The 21,623-nt window shown below is 35.1% G+C and overlaps 1 protein-coding gene across 1 annotated transcript; it reads left to right on the top strand.

Moving 5' to 3' along the window:
• The first annotated feature begins 296 nt into the window (after positions 1–296).
• Positions 297–20,875, top strand: CtsK1 (C1 family peptidase 26-29-p). The gene is made up of 13 exons (XM_085961242.1): positions 297–460; positions 1,105–1,201; positions 9,592–9,821; positions 11,518–11,656; positions 12,795–12,907; positions 14,526–14,640; positions 14,870–14,950; positions 16,311–16,537; positions 16,681–16,807; positions 16,989–17,097; positions 18,877–18,966; positions 20,032–20,129; positions 20,325–20,875. Exons 1-13 carry the CDS (start codon positions 406–408, stop codon positions 20,509–20,511), a joined length of 1,668 nt encoding a protein of 555 aa, XP_085817368.1. The 5' UTR covers positions 297–405; the 3' UTR covers positions 20,512–20,875.
• Positions 20,876–21,623: the final 748 nt, after the last annotated feature.

Below are 21,623 nucleotides of genomic sequence, written 5' to 3'. Positions count from 1 at the left end.
ATAAAAATCACAAAAATTTTAACGGTGATAATTTTTGGAAATAGAAAATGTAACAAAACTATTTATTTATAGCGACTAGCAACAATAGCAGCTGACCGTCAATGTCATACTTTTGTTATTTTGGTTTATTTAAAAATTAAGATACAAAATTATTGATTTGAACGGTAAATAAAATAAACAAATCGCGAGCACCAAGTTTTATCATGTCGTTACGATATCGCATATTTTTCCCTATTTGAGGAGAGCGCTGATGGTTTAATTACATTAGCTGCGTACTATAGAATACCTAATGTTTTAGTCGATTCGCGATTCTAGCTGTCGTCGGTCGATTTTACTATACACTACGTCGTAATTAGTATCGGTGTAGCAAGTGAAATAATTACTCACAATTTAAATTTTGCTAAAATGATATTGCTTCATTTGCTTTCGTCGTTTCTCCTTGTGGGAATAGTCCTTTCAGGTACCTACTATTTTCAATACTGTTTATTTATGTTGTATAAATGTATGATTGTCAGATAAATTTTGAACTTGCAGCAATGCAATCTGAGGTTGCAGCAATTATAAACCCGTTAACAGTTTTTTCAACTTGGAATATTGTGATGTATGTATGTAACTTGCCGTTTCCTCTGATCATTCATTTAAAATTACCAAACTACCCACCACAATTTTTTATTTTGATTGTATCAAAAAAGTAAATCTACTTAATCATCGTCATTAGCCTGGATCAATCTACTGCTGGACGAGGGCATCTTTAAGCTGATTCCATTTGTCTACTTCTGCGGTACTTGTCTGTTTCATCAAAGACGTTTTCTATCTCTTGGATACCACCGGAATACTAGATTGTCTAGTTATTATCCCTTATTCGAGCTATGAATCCTGTCCATTTCCATTTTAGAAAACTATTACCTATATCGCATACCATTATTGGTTGCCTTATCAATTTTAAAATTTTTTGTTCTTACATGTTATACCCAGCATGCACCTCTCCATACCAAGTTGTACTACTCTAAGATAAGACAGTAGTTTGTGCCACCTACTGACCTAATAATATGATATTATTATAAAATAAATCTAATTATAATTGCATGTGTATTTGTTTTACAGAGGATATTAAATCTCCACCGGAATGGAGTACTACATACACTGTGAAGGGAGTTCTACTTATTCCTTATGCTGAACTGAAAGAACCTTTCTATGCCTGGTGGGTATTTACTTTAATATTTTAATGTACCTACATAATGTACGGTCAATGGCATATTTTTATTGTTACAAATTACTTGGATAAAGGAGGTAACTTGCTTATTAACTATTTTGGATATTTTGTTCAGTAAATTATAACTACTACATTGGGATGAAATCCTTTCAAACTGATTCCATTCCTCTCGGTCCCTTATGATGCGTTGCAATGCAGGGATTTCCAACCTTGTGACCGTGGGCTCGGTCGCGACTCACTAATAAAAATTTAAATGATTATTTAAGAAAAGGAATATCGACATACATTCCTAACTATGAAATATTGATTGAAGAAATCCAATGCCAAATATCACACTAAGTAAATTGTCATTCTTTTTCGGTATGTACTTAGGTACATAATATATATGTTGTGCATACAATGTCCAAATATATTTTTATTAACTTGTTGACCGCGGAGCATTTAATTACCGCATTTAAATAACAGGTATACCGTCCGCGTGGAAAGGATTAATAAACATTATTACATATTTCTAAATATCTGTTTCATATGTTTAAAATATTTAAAACTTCATTAATACAGGATTATTGACTAGGAATAATTGTTTAAAAAAAAATAATTTAAAACCGTTATAAAATCATAATATTATGGGCCTCCACGGAGTGGAGGTTTGTATTAACATTTTTTTTTACGAGAATAGATGTTATCCACGTACTCATCCTATCAGGTCCATACTCTGAACACAAATTGAAAAACAATATGTGTATTTGCTAGACCCAGAATTTGAACCCGGGACCTATGACAGTATAAACAGACGCGTAATCCGCTCAGCCAATATGGGCATAAAAAAAATAGAACTAATATTTATCAAATTAAGTCATCATCAGCCAGGGCTAATTCACTGATGGATGAAGGTCTCCCCTATGTCCCTCCTCTCGTTTCACTCCCTAATTCTTCGCTGCTACGTACATCCACCGAACCATTTGGTTGTTTAGTGCCCCTTGCTGTATGACGTATGAGATGTCCAGCCCATCTGCTTAGCGATCTGTATCACAGCACGTACTCTTGTTAGCTTCCTTATCCATTGAGTTCTTTTGTGGTCTTTCCATATTATGCCCAATATGCACTTTTCCATGCCACCTTGAACTACTCGTAATTTATGGATTTCTCTTAGTATATTTATTTCCGCATTCAATATTTATGAATAGTGATGCGTATGTTACAAAGAGGCACATCTGACTCGCAAGCTGTGATTTGCTAACACCTGTCCTGCGAGATCTTCGTCATTCTCCTGTACCATCTTCTAATTGTGATACATCTCCATAATTTATTGATTCAGGCGATGTGATATAAAAGTTAATTTTTACAGATTATTTAGGTTATAACTCTAATCAATGTCATAATTATATAAATGAATGGATTTGAAACAATATGTGACTGAATCGATCAATAATAATTGTATTATTATCATTGTATTGAAGTATATTTTATTTACTAATTTGATGTTTACTTTTACGAAGACAAACTTATCGGCGTAACATATTGACCTTTGCCAAGAATAAGCGAGCTGTCATGCGATTAGAAGGTGTCATGCGACAGCTGATAGCGGTTTTGAAATAAATTTACTCGTCAATTTTTCTCTTCATATCAATATCAATGTTGACCTATTGATGAAGTCTGCGTATTTAGTTATACATAATAAATGTATATTTTTCAAAACAAGTATCTACGTCATTTTTTTTTTCTACCAGAATTAGTAATGTCATCAATAACATGAGATAGGAATTCTAGAATTAAAATTAATGTTTTTTGGCAAATAAACAACAATTTAATAGAATAGAATAGAATTAATAGAATAGCAGAAAAAAAAATCTGCTATGAGAAAATGCGGCTTCCATGAATTACCTCACCCATCTTACAGTACTGATCTGGCACCTAGTGGTTATCACCCGTTTCTAAATTTGAAGAAAGACTTACGTGGAAATATTTTGATGATGATGAGTCTCTACAGGTAACCGTAAACGAGCATTTTGAAGGCAAATCGGAAAATTATTTTTATGAAGGTATAGAAAAATTAATCGATAGACCTAAGAAGTGTATTCATGTCCGATGAGATTATATTGAAAAATAAAAATATAAAACATATATCGTCACCGTACTTGCAGAAGTTGGTAGGTGACAAAATTGAGAAAAATGAGTTAAGTGTACAGCGAGATTTTTGGGTATCAAGTCTTCGTCTGCAATAACTCAGTAGGTGCAATTTTTATTCCAGTTTTTCAAGAAATAGCAATTTATTTTATTGGTAAGTACTTTAATGCAAATTATAGACAAGCAATTGTTGGTAAAGTCACTTCCCGTTAAAAGCCACTCATAATATTCTTTACTATCAAAAAATAGACTGGAAGAAGTAGGTGTGCACTTACTGATTTGTGCCTGACAGCAATGTGTCGAATGTCAATCTTACGTAGATGTCAGTTCGCTGTAATCGTCAGTAATTGTGCAGTCAACGTTAATAAATCTCTCCATAAAAATGGATTACCATACAAAAACAAGAAAGGAAGTGATCATGAAATGCCAGGCAAATTGCATAAAGAAATTAATTGTGATACATGTAGATTTCGATGCACAAATATATTTTCCGGAGATGAGATTTGTCAATCATTTTGGAGTTTAGATTATTCAAGACAAAAGGATTACCTTAATAATATTAATGAAAATCCTCCTATTCGAAAAAAAATTGCGAATATTAGACCGAATCATAAATTATCCAGATCATATTACTTGAAAAAAAACGGAACTGCTCATCGTGTGTGTTAAAAATTCTTTATGAGCACTTTGCACATTAGTGATGGACCTATAATAAATGTGTTCAAGGCAAAAAATTGCTTAGGTCTAAATGGCAAACCTGACCAACGAGGAAAACACACCCCCATAAACAAAACCCCCGAAGAAACGGTCACTAGGGTTAAAAATCACATTTAAAAGTTTCCTGTGACTGAATCACATTATTGCTAGAAAACAACATCGAAAAAATATTTGGATGCGTCACTTTCTATTGGTAAATTGTATGAGTTATAAATGTTGCTGAATGTAAGGACGAGAAAGTTGATTTTGTTTCATTCATAACGTGTAAACGCATCTTTGGTCAAAATTACAACATCTCGTTTTATAAACCAAAAAAAGATCTCTGCACTCTTTGTCAAGGGTATCAAAAAAATGCAATTGGCACAGTAAGAGCTTCTTTAGAGGTTGAATATCAATGTCATAAGCAGAGATGGGTGGAATGTAATGAAGCAAAAGAAATTGATAAAAAGCGATGCGAGACAGATCGGAATTTCATGTCTGCTACATTTGACATGGAAAGTGCTTCGCAAATTCCTTCTGACTTAACTTCCCAAATGTATTATTCAAGGAAAATTAATGTTTATACTTTAATCGTCTACGAAGCTGTCTCACCAAACGATGCCTATTGTATCTCTTGGACTAAATTGAATGGAAAAAGAGGAAGTAATGAAGTTGGAAGTGCTTTATTTTACTTGACTTAGGAGCTGCCTTCTGAAATTCATTTCTTGAGATTATTCTATGATACATGCGGCGGACAGAACAGAAATCAGAATATTGCAGCATTTCTCCTACATATCGTAACTACCACAGGAATATCTACGATCAAGCAAAAATTCCTAGAATCAGGTCATACACATATGGACGTAGATTCTGTCCACAGCGCAATCGAACATAGAAAAAAAACATGTGTCTGGGTATTCCATGAATTCCCTAAATATTGTAGTGGATTTTTGGGTTTCCACCGTGTGTCCTTCTTCCTTCTTTCCTCAACGTTTCGGGCTCATTGCAGAGGCCATTATCAAGAGTGATAATGTAATAAAACGTCGAGGAAAGAAGGAAGATGGACGGTGGAAACCCAAAAATCTACTACGATAAAAAAACAACCGTGAAAGCCTCAAAGATTTGCTGAATATTTTCCGCTTTGCCTGTTCCACGAGAAATCGTAAATCTGCTCGCCCTTATAAGACAAGGCAGTTAGATTTTTCTGAAATTTTCGATTTTGCCGCATTATCCAAGGGTACAATTAGTGATAGAAAATTAGATGAGGATAGAAACAAGTTTATTGGCTAAAAATAAAATGTTTAAAATTTGAAAAAGAGCTTCCTCATATAATTCAATATCGATACGATCATAATGGTAAATATAAAAAAATATTTACGACCATAACAATAAGTAGAGCCGCAAGAAGTCTTGAATCTGGAAATAATTTTAAACCAGCATACAAAAGTCTACTTCCTATATCGATTGCTAAGAAAAAGGATCTCAAACGACTTTGCAAGTTAGAAGTGATTCCAACAGAACTGCATGGATGGTATAAAAGTTTACCGGCATCTAAAACAAAGTAGACACACTACCAGAAACGGGAACTGAAGATAATGAGGAACATGTCGATTAGATTTTTTTTACCTTAAGTCAATATTTTTGTGGTTTAATTATTATAATAAAACTAGCTGACCCGGCAAACGTTGTTCTGCCATCTAAATTATTTCTAGTAAATATTTTGGTTGTTAAATAAAAAATAACGAATGTATTGTAAGTGTGTGGGGATGGGATCTATGACAGAAAGAGGAATGGAGCACTGTAGACGATGACCGTCGATAACATATTCATTGTTTGATCTCTTAAAAGTTAAATGTAAAGTGAAAAAAAGTTATATATTTTTTATCCTAAAGTAGGAAAATGAAATAAAGAAAATCATTGAGTGTACAATATTTTTTGTCAGTCCGTCTTTAGCCAACACAAATAAGCTCGATGGTTTGCCCACGCGAGAACATGCCACGTACAATTGTCCGTGTGAAAAACATGGTGTGCCCAGATCTAAGCCGCAAACAGACATCGTTTGGCCTTGCGACTTATTGATTGTCATTGTGAATGCCAATCTAATAGGAAATTGACCGCGTTTGAATTCAATTGGCACGTCTGTAAGAATCATTGGAATTTGTGGCAGCAAAACATTTTCGGCTCGGAATTTGCCATTCAAAATGGTGGCTTCGATAATGTTTTTCATCAATTTTTTAATGACCAATCGCGTGCCATTGCACAGCCGTTGTGGGTTCAAATTCCGAAGTAAAATAACCGGAGATCTAACTTTCAGTCGTAGGAGGTGTGTTGACATGCCTGGTAAATTCAAAAACTCTGTTGGATAATTTACAGCTTCGTTGACATCGCAAACTGTATCGATCGATTTGTATGATACCAAATCGCCTGGCAACGACTGCTGTATCTTAAAGTTTAAATCGTCAACGTCCACATTTTTTGCTGCCAAAATGGCTCTTTCTGCTAGCCACGCATGATTTATGTATTGTGTGCGTACATCGGGAAATATGCGGTCAATGAGAGCATTTTGCGAATCAAGGATTGTGCAGAAATTAATGAGCAATTTTATGCATCCAGTATTTTCATAGACAGCAACTTTTCCATCGCCGATATCTAACAATTGGTTCGAGAATGTGTCAGCAGATGGATCTTGTAGCATTTGCACGCGCATGTTTATTTTTAGCTGGACTTTTTCAACATTACGCCACAGTGGCGATGATTTCAAGCAAGCGTTGATCTCATCATCGTACGTTGAACGTGGAATGATGGGAAGTGTTTGTCTGAAATCACCTGAAAGGAGTAACAGAGTGCCGCCGAATAGTTTGTCGTTGTTTTTTATATCTTTGAGTGTTCTGTTCAACGCCTCAAGAGAATGTTTGTGTGCCATAGTGCATTCATCCCAGATGATAATTTTGCATTGTTTCAGCACTGTGGCCATGGACGATTGTTTTTTTATGTTGCACATTGCGTCTGGGTTTTTTTGAATATTCAGTGGCAGCTTAAATGCTGAATGAGCTGTTCTGCCTCCATCCAATAAAGTTGCTGCAATGCCAGATGATGCAACAGCCAATGCAATGCCATTATTTGAGAATTAGCGAAATGAAAAATGTTTTGCCAGTTCCACCTGGTGCATCCAAAAAAAAGAATCCACCTTGTCCCGCCAAAACTGCCAGTATAATGCGGTCGTAAATGATTTTTTGTTCATGAGTCAGTAGTGGGACATTGCGAGTAACAATCGCTGCCATTTCTACAGTATCGTACTGCAGTTCACGATTCATTTCGGTGTCCATTAAATCAGAAGTACTTCGATTTGGCGAACTCATACCGAAATGACTGAGTGGTAAATTGGCAATGACAACGCAAATATCCTCGATAGTAATCAATGCTTCATTGTACGTAGCGTCGCTGAATGTAATCGTTAGATCGTTGCACCGTGTACGAATTCGATGCAATATATCGTCAGTCATTGAATCTTTGTGCTTATCCCACAACGTGTCTGCTCGTCCCGGGAAATATGTAGTCAACACTATAGCGAATAGTAGACGAATTTGTGTTGCTGTACAGCCCAATGCTGCTTCAGCAAGCATATCGTCCCAGTGATTGTCGTCTTCGAGCAAGCCGAGTGCAAGGCATGCATCTTTATATGTTGGATACTGTTGCCCATTCACTTTGCGTATATCTTGAAATGATAATGGGCCGGTGACATTAACCAACAACAGTCGCAGATAGAAACACTCAATCTGCCTTGGATTGACTGTATATACTCGGCCCAAAGTGTTTGATTTGAATAGGCCGGGGCATGCAACAATTGGTGTGCCTTGCTTGCGGGGCATCCATTTTTTTGTTTGATTCCATGTGAAATAGCGAGGTACTTCGGAATAGAGTAATGTTCGTGCAAAGGCACCGAAAGTATCCGCACGATTACACAATTCGAAAAATTCGGTGAGTGTAGTTTTTGGTGGATTTATGGTACGCTCAATTGCTGTCTCGTTGGTGAAAAATACGCGCTGGCCGTTTTCGAGATGGACGGCTAAATATATAACTGCTGGGTCCCGTTCATGAATTGGGAAACCAAAGATACACCAGACAGCTTCATTGGAGCTGATGTACCGGCCAATTTGGTAGCGCATTATTTCGTCATTGTCATTCAATCGAGGAGCATTCACATCGGTATTTTGAATTTGAAATACAGCCATATCGCTGCCTTTATTCACATACTTGCAAATGTATTTGGTGCTCTTCACCGAACTGCAGAACTCAACATTAATATGAGCATTGAATGTTTTGCTCAGCAGAGGCGAATATGGTACCACCCATGTCTTCGTTGAAAAAAATAAAAGAAATTTTTTTCTGGATAGAGATACCTGAATCACCTAGCGGTATGAAATATACTTGTTGACCTATTCTCATACCTAACAAATATACATAAAAAAAATCATAAAAATCGGTCGAGCCGTTTCGGAGGAATGCGACCACAAACATTGTGACACGAGATTTTTATATAAATAGAAATTGTTACGATTGATTGTGACTACAACATTTTTACTGTTTAAATAAATGTGCCAATGATTCTGTAATTTATGAATCATTGTTTCCATATCTATAACCTTTTTATGTTTATTTATTTTTATTTCACATCCATTTATGTCGAATTTTATAATATTTTTACATGTTAATGTTGATATTTTATTTTAATTTGATTTAATTTCATCAATCCACTGTTTATTTCTAATTCACATCTTAGTATCTATTCTTATACTTGCACTCATTCTTTGAGAAGCAAAACTTTGTAAGTGCAACCTTTTAAATAAAAACCAACAAAATGAATATCATTTGTTTATCTATGTATTCCAAACTTTATTTGTATCAGATCAGCATAAATCAATTTATATTTTGATATCATAATGATCAACGAAACTATATATATTGAAGCTAGAGGCTCTATCCTAAAAGATCAAATTTTCATTTGCTGTTTTCTCAGAACTATCAATATGTTACTTACCAACTTCTGCCAGTACGGTGACATTATATTTTCTTTCAGTCCCATTCCGCGAACTTATGGAACTCCCCTCGTATATCGTAGTGGTCAAACATATTTCATTTAGTTAAAGATAGATATACGATTAAAAGTGCCATTTTCCTGCATGAAATCTACTATAGATCCACCACTATAAGTTGTCTGCTGAATTAGGGTGCCGCATGCTAACATTCGACATATCATTCAATATTTTTTATACTGTGATGAGCTTAGTTCTAAATTCAAAAACCTGACGATCTGTATTATTTAGTTTATTTGATAAATTAATAAGCCCATTCTTACTAAGAATCCGGTCCTAATCATTATTAAATTATGTAGAATAAATATGTTTAACATATTGTATTTTATTTTAATTTATACAGTTACTTTGACACCACACAATTAACATCATTAAACTGATTATGGTTATGATAGTAAATAAAACAATCACCGAATGTTGCAGTCTGACCTATTAAATTGCGTTATTATTAATGATTCACAGGTACGACAGTGGAAATGGCCGTTCCCGAATTGACTACTACGGAGGCATGGTTAAAACCTATCAGTTGTCAAAGCTGGCGGTGGGAGGCGGTGGTACAAGTCTGAAAGTGGCCCCCGTCACCACAGAGTCGCAGAACAATGTGGAGACGTGCCTTCTAACCAACGGAACTGAAGACAACAGCATTGAAGTCCAGAGCATTCTGCCTGATCTATCCCAGTTCCAATATACTGGTAGGAACCATTTCTTTTGTTATACTCTGGTCTCTTTGGAGGGAAATTTTGATATTCTTTTTACCTAATAATATGTATTTCGTGTCCGGAAGTTCGCTGTATCACACATCACCGTGAAATGTTGTATCGGAAATATAATATGGTAGTATCTTAAAGACCGTCCATCCTCTTTGGGTCGTATAGTACCTACTGAGATAAAATTTATGTCTAAATAAAACACGGTTCTTTCCTATTTACACTGTTTACAGGAAGCCAGCGGCAAACAAATTTTGAAAATAGCCGATATACTGGATTATTTGTTAGGTTAGTGACACACACCTGTTATTAACAGGCTTTTGTTGGTTTCTGTAAATATTAAATAAAAAACGGGCCGAACCGCTACCCTGATCTCTATAAACAATTGAATAAAACACCTGATCTGGTTCCCTGCTCAACTACGTTAATATTGTATTCATAAGTAAAGGCCTTCGTCCGGTGTGTGAAAATCACATACTGGGCGGAGGTGTAATTAAGATAAATTTAATTTAATTTAAAAAGGATAAATGATGATGGATGAAAGAGATAATTTTAAGACTAAATATAATATATAAAATATAAGTATTCAAATCTAGTAAATTTTGCCGCGCATTGCGCAACGTTAAAATTCCGCGCGCCTGCGTCGAGGTGATCCTCGTGATTCGCCAAATCAAAAAGATCATCCGATCGGATTTGGCCAATCACGAGAGTCCTTTTTACTGGTCGGCGTGGGTCCAGGGAATTTCAAAAGAAAAAAAAGTCAGTAATCGTCCCTTGTAAAATGTGTACGGACCTGTGACTCTAATTGTAAAAACTAAATATATAAAACTGTAAAAAAGACTACAAAATAACCTTGTCTAACTAAAGATTAAAATATATAACACTAAGACCCGCACAAGAAAGACTTTGTGGTTTTATTTAATTTAATAAACATAAATATATCCTTTTTTTTGTGAATCCGGGGTTCGATGGACACCTGAGCTAGCCGCTGGAACCCCGGACATCTCATTAGGTTAAATTAGGTTAGGTTTTCATTCTTGAATTAATGAACTTTGCCAAAATTGACTATGAAAATTGGCAAGGTTTACGTCTGGCTTCCTGTAAGCCGACTTGTACCTAAAACACTTTTTTCATCTCGGTGCTATACGGTCATCTCTTTCCGATAAGAAAGTTCACGGTGAACTGTGCTACGGTGAAATGTAATACATCATACAATTTACATATAACCATTCTTGTTTGGTTAATATGCCATTTTATTATTTTAAATGTGGATAGACGATTGGCAGACATCGACCATTAAGAAATAAGATGAACTGTTGAGTCTGTAGACGATAATTGTTGACGACGTTGAAGATGTGTGGTTCGACTTATGTTATTAAAAATTATCAATATTAATGTGGACACGTTGGCAAAATAACTCAAAGACATGAACATGAATTTGCAATATGCAACCTTCTTTCAATGTATGTAAAATTCGTTTTGCAACAATTTTTAATAAATATACAATGTATTTGTATGTGGCTGTATTTAAGCAGATATTTTGGCAGAATAGGACAACAATACTGTGACAACTTGCTCATTCATCTGTATTCACCTGTTTATGAAATATAAACAGATTGTCTGTGGGGAAAGAATGCTCTTTTATTATTGAATTTTTATTATTATTGTTTTATTCCTTCAGGTCAAGAGACAATCAGGGGAGACGAGACCCAGAAGTGGCAACTGGCTGAAAAGTATGGCGAGAAGACAAATAAATACACGATGTGGATCAAGTTCAGAAAACTCACAAGTGGTGGTGATGCCGTGCCAATTCCAGTCAGGTAAAAAACCTATATATATTATATGAAGCCTTAAAAACATTGCATGACAAATTGGCAGGTGTTGTTTTGTGTGATTGGTAATTATAACACGACATAATCCTATGTAATCTAACCTAATTCCCTTGTAGTGATAGAAAAGCATAGCTTGATTGGTCGTCACTTCATCGTTTCACTTTATATTTAGCCAGAGCCCAAGAATTTAGTCAGATCAACATATATTTGTTATCGAAACAAATAGTTCTGATGTGACATGGGAAGTCCATTTTTTATCATTGTGATAAGAAATACTAATATTTTGGATGTGTGAAAAAGCACATTATAGACTGACAAGTGTGGCGGTTTGATAAACTAATAGCTCGCAATACAAGGCAATACTTACACCAAGACACTAGCGCCAAGTTAAAGTTTTCAGTCTCTAAGAATGATAATTTAGAAGAACAATTTATATATGAAAAAAAATTAGCTAACCTAATATAAATTATGTAATTAATACTACGTGTTGTATGTTGGGTAAATGTGATTTGTCAAATTGTACAGCTTTACCAACTTAATACCCTGTTTACACGTGCATAGATTTACTGTTGACAGTAAGTATTATCGCGGCCATAACAAGAAAATGTATGGGTAAACATGTATATTATCCTGCAGTTGTAAGCTTGCATGCATGAATCAGAAAAGTTTGGAAGCTTCTGCATTTTCATGCGACAGTAGGGATTTTTTCAATCTGCGCCTGCGCAGTAGAACGACAGAGGCGAACCCGCCGGCAAAATAAATAATGAACTATACTCAATTTGAGGTTAACCGATTTTCACTACCTGTCAAATAGTACTATAAAATGACAACATCGCGTCTCGCTTACTCTTGAAGAATGAGATTGGAGAGACAGTCAGCACTATTAACGTGTAAACAGTTATTGTCACGATAGTTTAAAATATGCACTATTGCTGCCAGTAAATCCATGCACGTGTACAGGCATTATAATACTCTTTTGGCGTATATTGGGTACTTCACTTATTTTGTGTTCTCTGTCTAAAGTTGATGAAATGATAAAGTCATCTTATTCTATTGTAATATTTTCCATGCATCGAATTAATTTGACTTTTCTCTTTCTTTCTTGTAATACATTTTTTTAATTCAGGTATGAGATGCGTGGATTTAATTCTCTGCTGGGATCACATTACGATCATTATTATCTGGATTACGAAGAATACAGTGTTGATCCGATTACTCCGGGAACGTTTCATATTGACAGTAAGCTATTTTCAAATAATTATTACTTTAATAAGGTGATGGCTAGTTGTTGATCTTCACTGATGTCAGTTTTTTACTTTTTTTTAATGTTTCTGAGACATTTCAAAATAGTGTGTTTATAAAGGGTTTTCCAAGTTCTGGTACCTATGAATATGTTTTTTACATGCAATAAAAAGCCAGTGTTCCATGAACTGTATGAAAATCTTCCAATTCCGGTCGCAAAAAGTCAGTTATCATTTGCCTATAGCGGACGCGATTGACTATACAGCCTGATGACGCCTCCTGCCCAAAAACCGCACCAAACAGTAACCTTCACAGAATGTAATGGCTTCTTTTGAATCACTGGTGGGCGGTGGGCTTCCCTCGTCCCATGTGCGGCAGTTTTGCGTATCAACGTACGCATTTAGGTGAAAATATATCTCATCATTTGAAGGTAATATTTCTTGAATAATCATCATCGGTTGCCTGCTCTTCCAAGACCGAATCGGTGGATCTGCAAAGCTGCCCGTTGTCTATTAGCTGTAATTTTTGCATGAATTGTATATTATAAAGGTGTAGATGAAGGTTTTTATGCAAATTCGCCGTGAAGAGCCGTATGAGAGGCCAAGCTGCGATCTTCTTGGAATCGACATTTCTGGCTCTTCAGCTACAGAAGCAATGTTTGTTGACGAACATGTACAGGTATCAGGGGTACCAAAACACTACCAGTCTTTTCAAATTTTTTAATCAGCTTGCGAATACAGCCTTATTTTTTGCAGTACGACCGTCGAAGATTTGCCATTTTATTACAACGTTTTTCCGGTCCGGTTTTACGTCCGGTGGTTCTTTGTCCGGTACAAATCTTGCAATAGATTTTTAACTAACTTCCCAAATAGCTAGACATTTGAAAATTTTAGAATATATCAGAACACGATGCCAATGCATTTTTTAAATACTTTTAGCCATATTTAAGTAGGATTGAATTCATTTTCAGTTAATTCTGTTTTGTATGAAAAGTTATTTTGACACCATTATTGGTTGCTAGGGTCTGGGGGTCCTAGCAACTAAATTATTAATATATACGTGCGTTAGTATGGAAATCAATATGACATGTCAAAATAACATTTCAGTATTATTTCTATATATAATATGATTAGGATATGGAACAGAAAATTTAAAAACGTTGTTTATAAAAAGTTCTTTTTATCTTGTAATTATTCGTAGTATGATTGTATGATTTTTATGCGTTATGCGGTAGAGAAACGATCCGTTGTGTTAAATTGTAGATTTTCAATATACGATAATATGTCAAAAAATACGTGTGAAATATTTGACAGGTTACAAACGACAGGACTGTGAAATTCGTACCACGAGTTGGATTACTCTGTATTTTGAGACCATCAGGCAAAATAGATACAAATAGTTTCACTGTGATGTTATCAATAGTGATAATAATCAATTTTTAAGCACAATGAATTATGTGTGAGGTGTATCCACTTGCTACAGACGTTGGGTCTTGAACTTTGCTCTCATAACATGCCATAGAAGGTTCATAATTTTGTGGTTGGCAGTTTATACTGTACGTTTGTTTACAGCCTCAGAAGATATTGAACTATTTTGTCATTAATTTTAATTTCAGTTAGTAAATGTGTCGGTTTCCCTGGTCCGGGTATCGCCCACGTTTACACTTTCAACCCAATGAAGGAGTTTGTCGTGCCCACTTCCACCGACCATGTCGATCACGAGTTCCACAAGTAAGCTACATAATATACTAATCAACAATGTCTCTTGAGAGAAGAAAGGGTTTGTGTTTTTGTTGTAAATATGATGATGAATTGACATCAAGATCATTGGTCGAGATATGCACTAATTTGTAATTGTTTTTGGTCTGTATGATTAAGTATGATTTGTTTTATCGAAATTAATAGATTATGGTTCATAAGAGCGTTGGGTAATTACACTAAAAATATGATATCTTTTTAGGTTTGTTACAAAGCATAGCAGGAAATACGACACCGACATTGAGCATCACACCAGGAAAGAGGTCTTCCGTCAGAACATGAGGTAATTTCGGAAATGTCTTATCATAGCTTAATACTTTGGACGCGGAAGACGCACACGGTGCGTAATGACCAGGCGGCCGATCGATGTAATTAACGTGCATTTTAAAGGGGGCAATTAAAATCTCATTATCTATTCAGCAGCGAAAGCGTTAATATTCCAATTTCATCTTGTTCTTCCGACAAAATACTGTAGCTTCAACAAATACATTTTTTGACCGGTATTTCACTCTTCTAGGATTGTGCTAGAATATCGCCTATCTCAAGAATATACTTATAATGCTGCGATTACATTATGATCACGTCACATGCTGGTATGGCGACAAATTTAGTTCATGGTTTCGTCATTCCGCAGAATATTTTGAATGATCACTATCTCTATAAATTCAATTATGGAAAGTGCCAATTTATTAGTATTTTGAATTATTGTTCATTATTCAATGTAATTTCAATTAATTTTAACAGTTCCTACGTGTGCGTACGTTAAAATTACTTGCGATATTGCATCCACAGATAATATTTTGAACAGAACCCAACCAGCAGACCATAGATAATAGAAGTAAACACCAGACATAGATAATAATTTAATAGAAAATCCACAGAGAAAAAAAATAAAAACGAAATGAGTGCGTTTTGAGTCGAAAATGTGTAGGCATGCAGAACATAATAAAAAATGTCCATTGAGTCATGCGGTTGCCGATGTAGTGTGACCTCATTGTTGTTTTGGCGATTTCGGTAGGTCGAACAATGTTCGTTTAAAGGTTTAAAATGTGCTATGGGATGGGAGCATCAGTCTGATAATATTTTAAATACCAAGAAAAATAACATTACACACTTTTTTCCGTAGCGGCAGCTTACTGTAATGTGATGATAATGTATTTGAGGCTCCGATGGTGTTTATTTTATAGCACTTGTCCAAGCTAGATATTGTTTTCACTCCTGGTAGAATGTCGTGTATGCATAAGAATTGTAATTATGTACTTAATTAGCTTTACATAACAACAACATTTTATGCATCAGGCCCTTAGCATATATTTCTGCTGGAAGAATTTTTTTCTACTGTTATATAAATCCTTAAAACATAGTCACACTGCCACAATAATAATGGAATCGCCAATGTAAGAAACCATATAATCTAAAAGGCATGCAATACTAGAATAGTGATGCCACATAGATAAGATATAAGGTGCGCGGATACCATTTATTCCCATTCGCAAGAAGTAGGAGGGGCTATGAGATTGTGTATGGTTGCTATCGCCGACAGTGTTCACATTATTGCTTCCTTGTATTGGTTTGTCTTGGTCTTGCATGACCCTTATTTATAATGTAGATAATATGTAATATTGTTAATCGGTCATCAACAGATACATTCACTCAAAGAACCGCGCAACACTCGGATATTCCTTGACGGTGAACCATCTGGCCGATAAGACAGAACCGGAGCTGATGGCTCTGCGTGGAAGACGGTACTCCGTGGCCGACAATGGAGCCTCTCCATTCCCTTACTCTGCCAAGCACCTGCGTGCAACTAAGGATTCCTTGCCCGCTGAATTCGATTGGAGACTGAGAGGAGCAGTTACTCCTGTTAAAGGTAAGAATAAATCATCTCTGCTTAAAGGTATTGTGTCTCACACAGGAAAGAGTGTGATTCGATTTCCGAGATAATATTGTCTTTGACGTATTTTCAGCATGTTTAGCCGTAATATAATGATTGTAAATTATCTTTTTCATCAGATCAATCGGTGTGCGGTTCTTGCTGGTCGTTCGGCACAATCGGCGCAGTCGAGGGAGCGTACTTCTTGAAGAACGGTGGTCATCTGGAGCGACTCAGCCAACAAGCTCTCATCGATTGCTCATGGGGGTTTGTATTAATAATTATTTGTTGGTTCACACGAAATTCCGCAAATACTTTCACTGTTTTTTTTCTATGAACTGAATGAAGTTTTTGGGCTTTTGGATCTCTTTATGGATGGCGTGTAACCAAATTTGACTTAAATTATATGTTAATTTTATTGTAATAATGGACGTATTTGTCTTTTTAGATATGGCAACAATGGTTGTGATGGCGGTGAAGACTTTAGATCTTACCAGTGGATCATGAAACACGGAGGAGTCCCTCTTGAAGATGAATATGGTGGCTACCTTGGACAGGTTTGTTGACAGCTATTAATGATATGCGTTGTAAGATGATCTCAATGCTTGAAAGTGGGGCGACTCCATTGAACAGGTTATGTTTTAAGAAAAGAGACAGCATCCCCGAAGCCATGGCCGTGGAGGCAGGTTGCCGCCGACAGAAGGGAGTGAAGACATCTCCCGGAGACAGCCTAAGACTCACATTGAGTTGTAGTGTTGATGATGAGAAATGATTGGTCATCTAAACCAGTGCTTCTCAAACTTTTTCATACCCACGGCCCCCTAAATCAGAAAAAATAAATCCAAGGCTCCCCTCCCCAAAAATTTTATAAAAAAAAATAACTTAAATTTATTACAGCCACAAAAACAATTTAATGAGACGGGGGTGATTGCATATTTTTACATAATAAATCAATATCCGGTACAGTTTTTGAAATGCTAATTCGCAGGGTTTGCTCCATAGTCTCTGTTGAAAGATACGACCTGTGTTTATTTTTATTAGTCGCATGTTGTCGCAAAAGGAATTATTATTAACAATGCTGCTTTTGCGATTGAAGGATATTCTTGCTGTCACCTTATCCAAAATTCTGCAAGACTTCTTACATTAAATTCGACTTCAAGGGAATTATCTGATCTAATATCAACCAATTGTTCTTGAGCTGCCCACGTAATATGATCATATTTTAAGGATTTAGCAAATGGTGTTCTTATGCAATTGTACTTTTGGTATTCATTTAGGTTTGGGAAATATATGTTGAAAAATCGTTGTGATTCGACAATGTGATCAAGTAAAACACTTTTAAATGAAATCGAGAGTGATATTTCTTTGGTGGTAAGAAACTCATTCAAGCATAAAAACATGTCAGTGCATCCTTGATTAATACCCTTTGAGTCCACGAAGAAAGTTTTTTTTGAAAGCTTGAAGTTTGATATTCAGAATTAAAATGTTAATATCTTTTCCCGGAAGAGAAAGATTCAATTCATTTACTAATCCGCTAAATATGAAGCAAAACACATCCACTTTTCATCACTAAAGATCTCATTTTTGTCATGAAGAAAGAGGCAAAGTTCATTACTAAGTTCTACATTTTATTCTTATCCATATCGGATAAAGTATTGTGATCGTGTAAAAATTCAACCTCGAGATTTTGACTGATTTGTATCAGGTATCGTCCAGTGACCACGTTATGATTTTTGTTTTTTCAAATACTGAAATATTTCGCGGCTCCCTGGCAGGAGCTCCACGGCCCCCTGGGGGGGCCGCACCCCCCAGTTTGAGAAGTACTGATCTAGACTAGTGGCTTTCAACATTTTTACGCTTATGGGACACGTAAATATTTTGCACCGCAGTAGCCATTTTAGGTACGTGGAGGCGTAAGGTGCTGACTTGTTTGGAGGACCCCTTATATTGTGTATGTGATAAACAACTATTGAGAATTAAAAATATAGTAATTGTTATGTTTCTAGGATTCTTTTATTCTTTGATATTTTTTTTACACTTTTACACTGAATAGTTAGCTAAAACTGGAAACCTCCAATGTAATTTGTCTCATTTTAATTAGACCTTAATACCTCCAATGTAAGTAGTCATCACATCATAGCCATTACAAAGACTCAATGATGACGAGCTCCTCAAAAAAAATTTAATTCTACCTGCATTTTTGTGCTTATTAAAGCAGTTTTTTGTCTTTTATAAAATTTCAATTTTGTCACTCAGTATAGACAGATTTTAATAACTCAATGACGATTTATTGTTTACTTTTATTATGTGTAATGTGATTTTTCTGTTTGTTCTAGGATGGTTATTGTCATGCTGAAAATGTAACACTGGTGGCTCCGATCACAGGCTTCGTAAATGTCACTGCCAATAATGAACAAGCTCTCAGGGTAAACTAAGTTTTTAACACTAATTGGGGTGCTGAGGAATAAAAGAGTACAAGTGACATATAAGTAAAAAATGAGTTACAGTCCTACAAACTTATCTAAAGAACGGTCAAAAATGGAACTACGAACTACCATATGGACGCCATTTTGAAAACCTCTCGAATGTCAGACTCTGTCCAGTTGCTAGTCTTGATTGGGTAGTTTTCAACTGTGGCTTCCCCATCCATTCTTAAGAGCATACATAAGTGAAACGGCAAATAATTTTCAACAATAGGTGGGACGAAATTTCGCACTTTTTGCCAATCGGAGAGCGGTAGTCGAGGTGTGAGCACGTCAATTTGTTTTGTGATGGCGTCGGAAGAATATATTCTTATATTGTGTAAAGATGACTAAAAAACGTTACATGCGTAACGTCGAAAAAGAAAACATTTCAATGAATATATTATTATTATTACTAATATAACACTAAACATAACATTAAATGGACGCATGTTGAATTTTTATGGAAATTATGTTTTGTTCGGCACGCGTCATTTGCACAATCCGCGCGTCGCATAGTCACGATCTTTTTAGACCATGCCTCAGCTGAAGTATAGCCTTAAGATAAGTTTGTAAGTCTGTAAGGGCAGTTTTCAACAAATCCATTTATGCGTTAAACAGGATTCAAACATTTAACCAAAAATTATTGACATATTAATCCTAACATTGGACACCACGGGCTTCTGTGTACAAAATGTTATTATTTTCATATCAACGTATCTAATTTGAATGTTTCGGCTTGATTCGTCCTCCCTCAAACACTAAAAACATTAATAAACAGAATGAAATATCTATTTTTTTTATAGAATAGTTACCATGGTTCATTTGAGAATGATATCTCATTTACTGAACGTTGAAAACTTTATTTAAATGGCATATTATGTATTATTTAATAATTTTGATATTAATTTAATTAACGCGGTTACCGGTGAACTTGTATTACTTTAGACATCAACACCTCAATAATTATTATTGATTATAATTAGGATCAAGTATCAATTGGAATTAATGTTTCAATTATTTTTTTAGCTGGCCATCTTCAAGCATGGGCCGATCTCAGTTGCAATTGATGCATCTCAAAAGACATTCAGTTTCTATTCAAATGGAGTGTACTATGACAATAAATGGTAAGATGTTCATTCATTTTCGTATCATTCGAGTCATGGTAAATGTCAAATAACCAAGTACTATCAAGAGTGGCAATTTTAATTTTCTGCTCTATGCTACATGGCTACATTCTGAAAACTTTACTATACATCCGTGTAGTCTTATTAATTATTTATTTGTCTATGTTTCATGTATCTTCTTGTACTTTCTTTTAGTAAAAATAAGCTTGATGAGTTGGACCACGCCGTATTGGCCGTTGGCTACGGAACGATGGGAGGACAAGACTATTGGCTGATAAAGAACTCCTGGTCCAACTATTGGGGTAACGATGGTTACATTCTGATGTCGGCCAAAGACAACAACTGCGGTGTCCAAACTACACCCACCTATGTTACCATGTAGTAAAATAAACTTCACAATACTTGGAAGTGTGAAAAAAAAATTAAATAATTTTAATAATATACTATGGATCAATGAGCTACTAGGTAGGTATTCAAATATTCATGATTCCTAATTAAATATTCTCGAATAATTATCAGTTTTAAGTAGTTTTATTTTAATTTATGTAATAAAACTCTGCATTCCATGTATTCATATCATGATCTCATTGTGCTCAGGTTGTAATGAATTAGTCTTTTGAATCATTATGTTTAAAGTTGTATGGGTTTTAAATGAATTATATGTCTGGAACAATAATAATATGTATACAACTTAAAGCTTTATATTTATTAATATTGGCAATAAATAAATAATTTTCTCAAATGTTTTTTTATTTTTAATTAGTGCCAAATCCATAATTGGTGGCGTTCAGCAAAACTTACTAACCCTACGACACCAAAATCATCTACTTAGTGTCGAGAACCACAATTATCACAATCACTGCTGACCTTTTAATTACCACATTTAAATAACACATTAATTACATCTAATGGCCAATTACTCCAAAAGTGCCAGTAGTGGTGTTAGCACTAAATGAGTTAATAGACATGTTTTTAATTGGATGGCTTATTCGGCTAACTAAGCGGCTGGTAAAGTTTTTTTTATTACTAAATGAAAGAGGTTGAAGAAAAATCTTCGTCTATTACTATTGAGATAAAGCTTTTTTTTTTTAAAACCATGTCCTATCCTAAGAAGATCATAATATGGGCCTCAACAGAGTGGAGGTTTGTATTAACAGATTTTTGTTTTTACGTAAGAAATAGATGTTAGTCATTTGCTCAACCTATTAGGTGGTTACATGTAAATTGTTATTACATTTCACTGTAGCACAATTCGCCGTGAGCTTTCTTATCGGAAAGAGATGACCGTATACTATACAATTACGCGTCGTTCGTGGAGCATTGGAGACAATAATGTTCCAATTTTATTAGATCTCAATCTAACCAAACCCAACCTAACCTAACCTAACAAATAATCCAGTATATTGGCTATTTTCAAAATTTTTTTGCCGCTGTCTTCCTGGAAACTGTGTAAATCAACAAAAACTGTAATTTAAATAACTAACTAAGTAACTT

The sequence above is a fragment of the Rhyacophila brunnea genome, unplaced genomic scaffold (assembly GCF_057557595.1).
Source record: "Rhyacophila brunnea isolate RB1 unplaced genomic scaffold, BYU_Rbru_1.0 scaffold_12, whole genome shotgun sequence".
Classification (NCBI taxonomy): domain Eukaryota; kingdom Metazoa; phylum Arthropoda; class Insecta; order Trichoptera; family Rhyacophilidae; genus Rhyacophila; species Rhyacophila brunnea.
The sequence above is the reverse complement of the archived record's forward strand: the minus strand, read 5'-3'. Positions and strand labels throughout refer to the sequence as shown.

Bases quoted from the DNA above. Each gene is read 5' to 3' on its own strand.
- CtsK1 (XM_085961242.1), top strand. From the start codon at position 406: ATGATATTGCTTCATTTGCTTTCGTCGTTTCTCCTTGTGGGAATAGTC. The intron at 11,657-12,794 runs GTAAAAAACCTA...TTTTTAATTCAG, and splicing joins GCCGTGCCAATTCCAGTCAG to GTATGAGATGCGTGGATTTA. The intron at 14,641-14,869 runs GTAAGCTACATA...ATATCTTTTTAG, and splicing joins GTCGATCACGAGTTCCACAA to GTTTGTTACAAAGCATAGCA.